The sequence below is a fragment of the Ascidiella aspersa genome, chromosome 5, assembly GCF_963924565.1.
Source record: "Ascidiella aspersa chromosome 5, kaAscAspe10.2, whole genome shotgun sequence".
Classification (NCBI taxonomy): Eukaryota; Metazoa; Chordata; class Ascidiacea; order Phlebobranchia; family Ascidiidae; genus Ascidiella; species Ascidiella aspersa.
The window spans coordinates 6,317,011-6,330,458 of record NC_139451.1 but is presented as its reverse complement, the minus strand read 5'-3'; the positions used below and the strand labels follow the sequence as shown (position 1 = coordinate 6,330,458).

The 13,448-nt window shown below is 34.7% G+C and overlaps 1 protein-coding gene across 1 annotated transcript in view; it reads right to left on the bottom strand.

Annotated features, from left to right (window-relative positions):
- The window catches only part of LOC146141632 (uncharacterized), a 30,165-nt gene that overhangs the window by 3,391 nt on the left and 13,326 nt on the right, over window positions 1-13,448 (bottom strand). The window contains exons 4-13 of the mRNA XM_083390215.1: window positions 11,109-11,333; window positions 10,236-10,343; window positions 9,532-9,645; window positions 8,395-8,643; window positions 7,923-7,994; window positions 7,014-7,130; window positions 6,102-6,368; window positions 3,049-3,142; window positions 1,908-2,050; window positions 415-711 (exon numbers count right to left, since the gene is read on the bottom strand). Of these exons, the coding sequence (XP_083246341.1) occupies window positions 415-711; window positions 1,908-2,050; window positions 3,049-3,142; window positions 6,102-6,368; window positions 7,014-7,130; window positions 7,923-7,994; window positions 8,395-8,643; window positions 9,532-9,645; window positions 10,236-10,343; window positions 11,109-11,333 (1,686 nt within the window). The remainder of the gene's footprint in view (window positions 1-414; window positions 712-1,907; window positions 2,051-3,048; window positions 3,143-6,101; window positions 6,369-7,013; window positions 7,131-7,922; window positions 7,995-8,394; window positions 8,644-9,531; window positions 9,646-10,235; window positions 10,344-11,108; window positions 11,334-13,448) is intronic.

Genomic DNA, 13,448 nt, shown 5'->3' with positions numbered 1-13,448 from the left:
AAAGGACCTTTCGGTCATCGAGGCGAGCTGCCCATGAAAAATAAATAAATTCAGGAAATGTTGAAAGTAACAATATTTGGAAACAAAAATTGGATAGATAGAAATATGTAGATTTTAACAGTTTAAAATAAATTAAAAAAAAATAACGACAAATCAGTGGAAAAACTAGCAAAAATGATAGGATAAGAATGTACTACATACGGTTTACGCACTGCAGGATTTTTTTCAATCTGAGCGACTGCGCCTACGGCTGGCAATTATTAGTAATTAAATTATTGGTGGATTGAAAGTTGGGAAGAATGATTGTTACCCTATCCATAGACCGCGGGCAACGTCTGCTCCGTTTTTACATTTAGTTGTCATGGTGAGAATATAAAAACAAAATCAAAAGAAGAAACATTAGCTAGAACTCACCAAAGGTCGCTTTCCAGAAGATTCGTACGCTCGGCTGACCCCAGCCCCAATTTTTCTGGTCAGTGCGTTGAACCAACGCCTTGAAGCCCCAGTCATGAATTTCCTGAATTGTGGCCTCGAAAGTGTCTGCGTATCTGCTCTGGCCGCGTACCGTTGCGTTGATGCGTCTGGCAACCCCGCTGAAACATCTGCGATACGCAACATCGACCAGTTTGCCCTTTGTGGGAGGATCGACGTAGTGCGTACCGACATTTTTGACTCCCCTGATTGTGTTCTCTGTTGCTTGGGAGTTGTAGCCTGTCGCACAATAAACAAGGATTTACCAAACTGAATAAATCTTTATGGCGAACTGTTGCTTTATTAGCCCAACAGAAATGTATTTCTTTTTAAATCAACGCCATATTATCTTTAAACCTAATTAACCAATAAAGAATTTTCAGAAATTTATTAATGGGGTGTTTTAAAGTTTAATCAAACATTGGAGGTTTTGACAAATCTCGCAACAACTGGGTTTCACCATGTTTCGCGGAAAGATACAAAAAAGAAAAAATTATATAGGCTGCAAAACTTTCGGAAGTAAAATCTCTCGCAGAAAATAAAATGTAAAAGAAAGATTATTGCTTTCGTATCAGATGATGTTAGGACCGTTTATAAAAACGCATATAAAACATAAAATTATTTCTTAAATATTTCGCCTTATGAATAGACATCATCAGTTACTGTTAAAAAACAAATTTGTATAGAATGTTAAATTAACTAACAAATTTTATTAATTTTCTATCGTTTCGACCACCTATTCGAGAAATCTTCTTAGGGCAATAAAAAAAACAGTCGTCGTGCGCTGAGGCGCCCGCAAAAAAATTTCCAGAGTGCGGCAAATAGAATACAAATAATTTATGATAATAATATGAAGGCTATACATACGATTTTATATGATTAGAAGTTTATATACAAATCAATATTAATCCAAAAACACTTAGTAAAACTGAATTAAAATATGAAGTCATATTTTTAGCCTTCATAAGTAAGCTTATTACACTTATAAACAATAATATTAATCGCATTTTGAAATTCTAAAGGGGGCAAGTGCTTGGTACCAGGTATCGGCTCCGATCCGAACTATTCGGTCATACATTTAGTTAGGGCTCTAGGTTTATCCCTAATAATTAGCAAATATATGCGATATATATATATATGATCTATATGTATATATCGTAGACAAACAATAAATAAAACAACCCAATTCGACATATTTCGGTTGTGCGAAAGCTTGTCAAGATTTTAACACAATTGTTCGTTAAACATTTCCACCTGATTTCCAGATTTAAAATGAGACAAATACGGTTAACAATGAAGATAAAAAAATTGTTTAACAATTATACTTTTCTTAAATGTTTGGTTATATTTCCCTAGTTTTTGCTTCATTGATTCTCCACTTCTGCCTAACAACATGTTTCACCGCTAAAACGAAATTATAGTTGTTTTACTCTTACCTTTAATCAAAAATACCTGAATCAATAAAGCGATCAACGCCGGAGTAGCCGCCATTGCGTAAGCTTGTTTTTCAGACTGGTCGGTGAACTGAATAGCTGACTGCTTTGACTTGGTTCTTTGACCTACTTGCAACGAAAATCCACTTTGCCAACAATCAAACTAAATAGGTTATAAGTGGAGTTGATCGCTTCGTCAAGTACGGAAACAATTGCGAGACCAGTTGCAGAGAAGCAAATCACTCCTGCAAACTGCAGATGCAAAATGGGGTCGACTAACATCCCGGGAAATTTGTGGGAAGTCGTACAATGTCAATTGCGCGTTTATCTCGGGTATTTTTCAAGCGGAAACTAGCATAACCTTTATTTTGTAAAAATTAAATCAAATAAGGTTGTGTGCACCAGGGTTTTTTGTTGCTACGTATTGGGGTGGTTTTAACCCTTGGAAGTTATAAATAACGCATATGCCTATGCTTTAATCTCACCATATCGTATGGTTCGCTTCAGGTCAATTGATCAATTAATGAGGGAAATCCTATTGGCAATTGCACAACGAGAAGTACCTGTTTTTGAAGTTGATGTTGTATGCTGCAGAAACGCATTGCCGATTTCTGTTTGAACTTAACTTATATTTTATGATAATTAAATAGGTATTTCTCAAAGGGAAAATTAGCATTACCCTTTTTTGTGAAAGTTTAAATCAAATAAGGTTGTGTTGCACCAGAGTCGTTGGGGTGGTTTTTCACTTTTAAGTAATGAATAACAAATGGGCCTATTCTTAAACTGCACCATATTCAATGGTTCGCTTCAGGTTAATTGTCCTATTATTAAGGGGAATTTTATTGGCAACTGCACAACGAGGATAGCTTGCTTTTAAGTGTATGCTGCATGCGCAGAATTTTTTTAAATGGGCATTTTCAAGCGGAAACTAGCGTAACCGCTATTTTCTAAAAGTTTAAAATGAATACGTTCGGGTGCACCAGGTTTTGGTTTTGTTTGTACGCATCAGAAAGGTTTTTCACGTTTGGAAGTTATAATTAAAATATAGGCCAATGCTTAAACCGCACCATATCCAAGAGTCGCGTCAGGTCAATTGATCCATTAATGAAGGAAATCATATTGACAGGTGCACAACGAGAATTACCTGTTGTGGAAGTCCAGGCTGTATGTGCCGAATCCTGATGATTTTCTGTTTGCTTTTACCTTATATTGTCTAATAATGAGGGGTTGGCGGATTGCTGTGTAATAAAATATGTTTGCTAGTCTAGTTACAAGCGAGTCAATGTTCCTTAAATATTTCTCTTGTATCGTTTTTTATCTCGGGACTTAAAAACGCATTCTTAAAACAAACATTTAAATCATAAATTTTATTGTCAAAATGTCAAAACAAAAACACTTTCTCTGTAGTATATAGTAAACGTAACCTTGACAATGTACATACCAGCAGTATTAAAATAAACATCAGTGAAGTTACACAATGTATGTATCTGTAATTAGAATTAAAAATGATTTACAAAGCCAATAAGTTGAATTTAAAAAAATTACAAGCCAATCAACTAATAATAATACCAGCTCGCATCGAAGCGTCGGTTTTAAGATTATGTCGAATTACTCGACCTATTTGGCGTTGACTTTCGTTTTCGAGAAATATCACGTTACTCACTGTGGAAAGCTAAATTTAATTAAAGTATACCAGTAAACAGTTTTTGAAACTTTTATATAACCCTATTAATCTATTATTTTATACCTTCGGTCCATTTGAAGAACATGTATAGATCAAAAAAACTATAGATCAAAAAAACGCCTTCATAACGTTAGGTTGGCAAAATCTTCATTTATGAGGCTGAGATAAGTTTCACGGCGCCTTTGTACTAAAAACAAATTATTAAAATATTAAAATAGAAAGGTATTCTAGAAATGTATAGTTGAGATTGGCGAAGTCATAAATTTGCATTTTGCGTGTCTACACCAGGCTTAACAACTGTTTTGGAGCAGTTTTTGGCGCTCTTTCACTATTGTACGTAAAAACTAATAAAAAAAAAAACTTTCTTCAAATGCCGCATACCACAACGCATATTGTTTGGGTTAGGGTGCGGGTTATCATTTGGTTGAGGGTGGGTCAAGTTATTATTAATAATAAACATAATATTACTTGACCCACCCTCACCCAAACGCTAACCCGCACCCTAACCCAAACAATATGCGTTGTGGTATGCGGTATTATTTTGTTTTGTTTTTTGCATAACTTTTCACGTACATAAGTGAAAGAGCGCCCAGTTTTTTGGTAATATATCCGCGGAAAGGAAATTACACTCTATTTTACTGGTATAGGACGGGACCCAAATGTAGGCTTTTTGGCCATTTTCAGTGGGCCGAGAACTATTTGTCATAGTAGTGTGCCGCGTGATAGACCTATATTCGTTGTACTTTATTTTAAAAGTTGGTGTGGCTTTGAGGTTTTATCTGGCTTATTGTTACATCACAAGGTCCTGACAGGGCGCAAGTTCGCTCAAGCACAACAGATTTTTTTATGAATAATTGCAATATGACGTACTTGGTGACGTCATTCTATGGATTTGTGGACCTGGGTCACCCCCTGTTTTAGCAGTGTGCCTTTAATTGCTCTGGAAAGAGTATTTTGGGCCGCGACAAAAATACCGCTTTAATGAGTATAAAAGGGTAAACCCCTATGCTGTGTTGCGATTCTCTTATTGTGAGCCTCCAATGACTTGTCAAATATAAAAACTTACTTCCATAAAGCTTGTTACCTTTAGCTGGCCCTTTTTGACACAAATGAATTTGTTCAGGAAGTAATTTATTCTTTTAGAACTTGCATAAAGGAGCAAAGTCCATTCAGGGTCGAAAGTGTCACTTTTAGTGCGGTGCTAGTAAAGTAGCATATTTCAGTTTGCAATTAAATTCGTTAAATTATTTTAAGCCCTAGTCCATCAAAAAACAAAACAATCGAAAAGCAAGGAAAAAGCAATTGAAATTCATTATTAAAAGACTAAAGAAGTTGATTTAATTGACAAGAAAGTAATCGACGTGTTCACACTGCAATGTTTCCAAGGTAAAACGCTTGCTTTGTAATTCATTGTGAATGTAAGAAACGTTTGTTGCAAATCTATTGTGAATGACATAACGCTATTGAAGTTTAGATTATTCTGTTTTCGCAACGTGGTCCTTCAAATCCCTTCTTGCAGTGACACCGTTGACCTTTAATGCTGTTGTGACAATAACCTCCAGGACCGCAGATAGGTTCAGTGTTAAAACTTAAGGGTTCTGCGGAGATTGAAGTGCAATCAGTTTGTATAAAAAATAAATGATATATCGTATAAAAAAAATAATAATAACAATAATCCAAATAAGAATTTCTATAGGCACTAAGATATTCTAGACCAGTAGTTTCCAATCTTTTTATTCTTGGCAAGCCCTCTTTAGTATTTCAAAACTTACGCGACACCCAAATCATAGAACATCGCTTTTTAGCGATAAACAGATTATACAACTTATGAAAAGTATAAAACTCATGAAAGTACATAAAAATCCTTACAATTGACTTTACAAGTAACTTCGAAGCGCCTTGATGCCGAAAATACTGCTATGCCACAATGTAAACAACTATATAAAACAAGAACATACGCGCAAAGCGCGAAAAAAAGTGCGTTTACATAGTTAAAGGTGGCAAAAAATACAGTTTGACAGGCACTCTCAGGGCCACATTTGGCACCCGGGCAACCAAACTGCGACAATATAAAATTATTAGCCACAATAACTTTTAAAATGGAGTGTAATGATTGTATTGCTATCACGCGGCCCACAACTTCGTGATAACACTAAACTATTTAAAAGTAACTCGTGGCCCACAACAACATTATGGAACTCATCATTTGAAAAATAGCTCGCGGAGCACTAGAAATGGCTATGCGCACAACATTTAGGCCGTGGCCCACAGTTTGCCGACCACTGTATTAGACGTTTAAAAACAGGAACTTAACGTTACGTTGATGAAAAAGTTTTCGGGAAAAATTTAACTACAATTTAAGAAAAGATACATACACATTCGTGCACAATCACTGTGATATAACCTTTCTCAAGTCATTCGTTTTATTGCTAGACGATGGAATATTGACTTTCTTTATACTAACGCACCCAATGATTTCTCATATGGCCAAAAGCATTTATAAAAGTACTCACCAAACCAAGCTGTCCAATATATGTCAAGCGGTTTGCCATCCACCCACGAAAAGTACTCTTTTCGCGCCAGTGCAGCTACAAAGCCCGACACGGAACCGTTTACCAACTCTATTGAAAGTAATGATTGGTCCCAAAATGCCCAGGTTGCCGACAAATCGACTTTGCTTGTGTTTCTTGAGAAGCATCGATCGTACACAATTTGCACGTGCTCTTTGTTTTTGCAGTATACGAAAGCTTTTTCAATGTGTTCCTGTCCCGTGATGTATCCTGAAAGTAAAGTTACTATTATAGCGAAATCAAGTTTAATTCTTGGCGCAACCGGGAACTATAGGGGACGTCAGACCATGGCCCCAAACTGTAATTCTTGCTGATTTGTGCTATATAAACCTACCAAAAAATGTCTTATACATGTTATTTTTATGTTTTGTTTCTCTAAAAGCGCCATGGCTTGTTGCGCCGCGTGACTTATAAATATAAAGCACATTTTGTGTTAAGTTTGTTTATATATGCCATTGTTTCGAGTAATATACGAATCTCTTTTATGTGCCTGTATGCGTCAGGTAGCAATTAAAAGTATCACTAATTAAAAACAAATATAAGCAACATATTTCGAGCTTCGCGCTATAAGACTTGCACATCTTTGCTCGGGTTCGCGGGCGAACTAGAGTTGGTTTCAATATTTATTGTTTTATGACATACTTTTCTGATGATAAAAAAGGTTTCAAATAGGCTATAAAACTAGTTCACGTGGCACAAAGGGGTCCATGGACTTCAGGTTACGAACCCAAGGACTAACACATTGATTTCCAAATGTTAAAAAAGGTAGGGTCATTGTGGTATGTTAGCAGATACAATATATTGTCACAAAAACAACAAACTGCGCATTACTGCAAAATATAGCACTATACTTACTGAGCGAGCAAGTGTCTCCTCCATAACCTGGACGACACGAACAAAAATTGATTCCTGTCGAAGTGTTGCTGCATATTCCCCCGTTTTCGCAAGGATTCTCGTGACAAAGCAACGCAGCTGTGAAAGAGTTTCTTTAAATTATTTCATCTTTTGTTGCGAAACTTTCTGAATAAAGCAGCTCACGGATGAAGACAAAATGTGTACTTGTTTTACTGCGGGCAGCCAGTGCTACATATACCAAAAGCTTTACTTATTGTGGGGGTTTCTATTACGCCGCTTATTTCTAGGGTTCGTTCTTTTTTAAGGGGCGATGAAAACACTGGTTACTACTTATTTTGTCTCATAAGTTTTATTAAAGATACGTTTTGATTTTCGGATAATTTTTTGGTGTTTTTTATTTATATGACTTAACTCGGGCTATTTTGGAATACAATTTTTAACATTTCCTGATCAATTTATATAGGTAAGATAAAATTTTCTGTCGAAAAACCTTCCGTGATAGTATACATCTGGTGGAATCAAATATTTGGTGTAACTGTTTCAATATTTGGTGTAACTGGTGGAATGAAATATTTAGTGTAACTGTTTCACATGTATACCTCTACAATTAAATACAACCCGCTTATAAAAATGCAAAACGGTGAATCCAAGCTTGTGATAAGGCTCATAGCTATAAGTTCAAATAAAACATTATTCGATCATGAATAAATACTTTTTGACTTTAAACGTTTATTGAAACAGTTACGTATTATTAATATTTGTTGTTTACTACGTAATATTTGCTTCACTGATTACGTGTTACCGCAGCATTTATCTTGGCATTGTAATCGTGGCGCTACTTACAAATCGTGCTCACTTTTAAAAAAAGTAAACAGACTTAGTAAAACTGAGAACACAACAGGAACTTACGTTTTGTGCTTTGTGTGGTGACTGATGCTTTGGTCGTATCCATCATCCCATCCCAACGAATTGAACGGTAACCTGAAAAAAACATATTTGTTATGATCTCGTTCACTCCTAGCAGATAATGTTTTGACACACCGATATTTGTTAGTTTCTACAAACCATGGTTGCGGAATCGGTTAAAAAACAACGCTTGTGTTTGGACTATTGCGTTTTTTTTTCTAAAAACATTACTTTTTTTCGAATCGCGAAACTCTATCTAAACTTTCTTTTTTGCCAAAATGTTTTTTTTTTTGAAAAATTTCATGTCCCCCCTTACAACAAATATCTTAAATCTGCCTCTATATGTTATGTGTGGCCCACAATCATCTCCAAATAAAATTGTGGCCTCAGAAACTGCCAAACTTAATAACCCTGGCCTAGTGTTTGTAACGTCAAGCCACCGAATTAAATTTGAAGAATTAACAACAAAACTTACCGAATTCGGCTCTCCACTCAACCTTGACTTCCTTCCAATCGGTTGAATTTATTTTAACCGTAAATCCATTATGTCTAAATACTTTAGATTTGTATTTAAACTTTTGGATTTTAGCTCCAGCCGAATTTCTCACAACACCTTTAACGTGGAGAAGGTAGCTGTACTGGAAAAAAGCCGTGTTCAGCCACGGAATAAAATAACGATTGTCGGTTTGCTTGTGAGTGATAATTGTGCTTCCATTTTGCACATCTAAATGTAAACGCTTATGTTAAGTTCACATTAAACATGAAAAATAAAGTAATTGCCTAAAAAAAATAATTTACAAACCACAAAACGTTTTATTGATTTTTATTTATAAGTACTCAATTTTATTCACACACATTGTCAGTTTTATGCATAGGTAGATCAACTACTAAGAAGTTTAATTTTTTATATGAGTGCAGTTGAAACAATAGGAATGGTTCATATTTTTCGACCTGAACATATTTCAAACTAATTTTGTCGATGCGCAGTCAAATAAGAAATAAAAGGAATACTGATTCATGGTATTACACCACCAAAACTATTTACATGATCTACATACGTTGACAATAAAAGGTTCGTTCGCAACGATTCATCAAAGCTGTCCGTTTAGATCAAGAAGTTTAGAAATGTAATTCTTGTTGTTACAGCATATGTTCGGTAATTAAACCTCGCGAACCAGTGTTTTTTAACCCATGGGTGGCGACCCGAAATTGGGTTGCTGTTTGATATAAAATTGGGTCTCTCGATCTGGCAGTTCATTTTAAGATTTTTTGCGATCGGTTCTCATCAAGATTTCCCAACGTTATAAAAGATTTCGAAAGCAGTACGAAAACATGGATCGTAGTAATTAGATTTTAAACATTTTGTGAAAAAATTGGTCACCAAAGCTTCGCTAGAATATTTAGGTTTCGTATTTGGGTGGACGCGAAAAAGGTTGGAAAAACACTCTGTTTAAACAAAATCTATCGATTTGCGTTACGTTTACAGTTATTCAAGAATTCAAGGCTTGTGTAAGTTTAGTTATTCAAAGTTGAATAAACTTATATACGTTAATTTAATACAATGTATGATAATAATCTTAGTAGGAAGTAAACTTTCTCTTATTTAACATACAATGGTTGCATTGTTTTCCCGCATATTTCTCTGAACACTTGCAGAAAAAAGTCGTTTTTCTGTTGGTACAATTTCCTCCATTTTGACAAGGCATCGAGTCACAAAATGGAATTCCTGCAGGAAAAGTACATGGAAATTCCTTACGTGAAAATTTGAACGCATTCATTTAAATTTTCTTTTCGAAATTTCGAACAAAATTGTCGTACGTATTTTAGTTGAAAAATACACACACACTTGTGTTCAACAACTGTGATCTATCATTCAACGAAAGATGCACACACATATGTGTTCAACAACTGTGATATATTACTTATGTAGTGAGAATTGCAATACTGCGACTATATTAAAAGAATTTGTTCTTTATTTTAGGGTCATTTAAATTTAAAAACAATGGATTTATTTCTTAGTTTGTCTTGTTTCTAGTCTATCTATAATATATAGAAAGCCAACAACACTTCACACAACACAAAGAGAGTTGCATAACATTTTCAGAAACAAATAATTTGTATTGTAGCATATTAAACCAAGATATAAAAAATATAAAGCTTTTGCACTTGCCTCTATGTGAAATGGTACATTTTTGTTATGTTGTTGCAATATTGTGCTGTTAAAAGAAGTTAGATACTTATTACGTTAAGCTGTTTTCAGAATCTCTCCATTTTTGATTAACTTAGAGAAATATAGGTCTAGAAGGGTATATTTACGTTTTTTGCAGGCGTTTGTCGTCGAATTCTCGTTGCATATGCACATGGGTCCTCTGATGTAACGATACTCGGCGTTGGATTCTGGTTTTCCACTTTTGTTTCGGTTTTCTACACGAGCACGAAAAATAAAGTTATGTTTATTTCCCTCGATGTGCTCGTTTATCGGAATCTAAAACGAGTGTCCGACTACCACATAACGTTTTTCTTTCCGCTAGCTATAACAATCTATTCAAGTTGTTTTAGTCCTAAGCAATGTCTTTTGTTTGGCAGATTTGGAGTATGGTTGACAGAATTAGATATTGTCAATAAAGTAACATTTTTAACGTTTCGAGTATATCTTTATTCATTTTTAACTTCTCTTCGACAGTTGTTTCTATAGGTTTGTTTTACGGGTAATGGAAAGACTTTCGGCTGGAGTTGGAATTATTAAGATAGTTAGTGATAAAGTTTGGGCTAGGATTCACGGTTAAGTTCAAGCTTATTGCGCACATATTTTGGCTAATTAGGTCTTAATTATTCCGAACTGTTTTTATTCCGACTTGTTATTTTTAATTTTGTTCTTATAGATGGCGTCCCTCACTGGCTCATAGGGAAAAGGGCCGAGAAACAAACACGGTACCATTGCTTGCTGCATGCTGTTAGTACAACCAACTTAACCTAAATGAGATATTGTGCATTTTCATGTCAAGTCAACGGACGATACACAAAATTGAACTAAAACTCTGATCCAACTGAGATATAGTACTAAAATTGTTGTAGACGTATGTTGAAGTATTTTTTATTGTCCAATGTTTAAATTTTTAATAATGCACTTACCGAACAACGCCATCCATTTAAACGTTACGGATCCGGGTCCGAAGCCTTCTGAAAAACCTTTAACGCGAAATACTCTCGCCTTAAAGCCCCAAGGATATTTTTTCGCCACTTTTGCTTTAAATATCGAAACGTCGTCGTACTTTATCCTTTGAGTCCTAAACTTTATCTTGTAAGGCTTTAGCAGTGGACACCAGTTGTAAGTGGCGTTAACGTATTTTTCTTGTGGATACAAAGGAATGTAATCGCTCACACTGTTCAGGACATGAAAAGACCCGCTCAGATCTGTTAAAACAAAGATGTGATGATTTAATGCATGGGTGTTCAACCTTTTGATTGACCGACCTAAGTTAAACAAATTGAAATCAGCATTTACATAGGATTTTACATAAGTTAATGGATGAACTAGAAACACAAACGATTGAGTATGCCAAAATTTTTACAATTCCCCAGAACTGCGGCTATACACGTTGTACCAACATAAAAAGGTTAAATTAACACATGGAAATAAAATTAACATAAGAATTACTATTTTCAATAATTTGCTATAAACTCATTGCGCTTGCTTAAACCACGTGCGCAATAAAGCCAGAAAAAACTAAAAATTGGTGTGTGATAGGGACCCTATGAAAGGGTACATTGGCCTTGCGACCCATAAGTTGGAAATCCTTGGTTTATTGTATGGTTGTTTTAAATATCAAACTTATTTTGTAAGTGAATGCTAGGGTTTGTTGGTCGATAAATGCCAATATAAGGGGGATTTGCAACAATGAAGTACAAAAATGAACACAAGTGGGATATTTAGGTCGAAGCTATCAGTTTTGTTAAACAGCTGATTTCGTTCAGCTGTAGGCAGTTAGTCCACTACAAATATATAAGTGACTTAAGTTAATGACTTGACTTAAGTCACTGTTTTCAAATTACTTGATTTAATGTAAGTCGCTTGGGCAAAATGACTTGACTTGACTTGACTAGACTTAAGAGTTTTGCACAATCAGGTTAAAATGTGTTTACATTAAGCATTTTTTTATTAAATTGGGTTATTTATCTCAAATACAACAATTCGCTTCTCCATATTGCTATTTTGTTGTTTTTATCATAATTAATCAAACGAAGTTTTATTTTTGGGGACAGGACTTGGAATTGACTTGCTCTAATAATGACTTGCTGGGATTTAACTTGTTATTCCACTAAATACTTGACTTGGAATTAAGTTATTTTACAAATGACTTGTCTGGGAATTAATTTCAAAATGACTTGTTTACAACGCTGACATACAGTGAACTGTTTTGGTAAAATATGTGTGTAACCTTATAATTTAAACATCGTAGTCAATTGCTGGTCGTATACTTCGGTATTGAGTTTATTTCGAAATAATATACAAGCTTTGATATTGAGTAAGCTCTAATGGAGAACCCGTTAACGGCGATATAATTATACCACTTTAGTTCGCTTATTACGGCAACTTAAATTCAACAGATCATAACAATATAGATTTTAGCTTAAATATAGATAAAAATCATACTTACACTTTGCGTGACAAAGTGACACGAAGAACAGTGAAACAAACCAAACAACTTTCATCATTTTTAACTTGATACAACAAAATGTTTCTGATGAAAACTAGATACATTTGCAGATAACAAACCGATTTTTGGTTTACAAAGTTCTGTATTTAGTTGATTCGTTTGCGGACAATGCCACGTTCTTATCGTACGCAAACTGCGCAACCTCATAAATTGTACGCATTCCTCAACTACTACAGCCAAACTTGGATAACAAGGTAATTCTAGTTATGAGAGCAAAATGCGGATAATTCTAATTCAATTTGTGAATATCTTGTGGACTCTAATTCTAGTTCTAATCTAATTCGGATTTGACCATAAATGCTATACTTTTGCCCTACGGCATTTTACACAAATAAAGAATTTAAAAGCTCTTTGGTGGGAACTACTTGCTAGTAAGTTTTACAGTCTGAAAAGCATATGCTATGCTGAAAGGCATACAAGCACATAGGGTACATATGTATTATTCACATTCCTATTAGAACAATTCGCGATTTAAATGAAATTGATTGTGAATAATCAAACGTATTTCTAGTTCAAATTCTACTTGTTGAAATTCGTTTGGTTAAGAATTCGTTAATTCTAATTCGAATCTAACATGAGAAAACTCAAGATGATCTAATTGTAATTCTAATCTAATTTTGTAAAATAAATCGAATTCTTTAAGTCTGACCACAACGTTACCTTTCGCCAACTAAATGCATTTGCCTGAAACACGATTCTGAGTTCTTAATTGGTTGCCCTTTTTCGATTATTTCCGGTATGATTCAGGAAGCTATATATGTTCTTTCGGAAGTTTGTGCGATACAAGAATATACAAAGCTTTGTCAGAAAT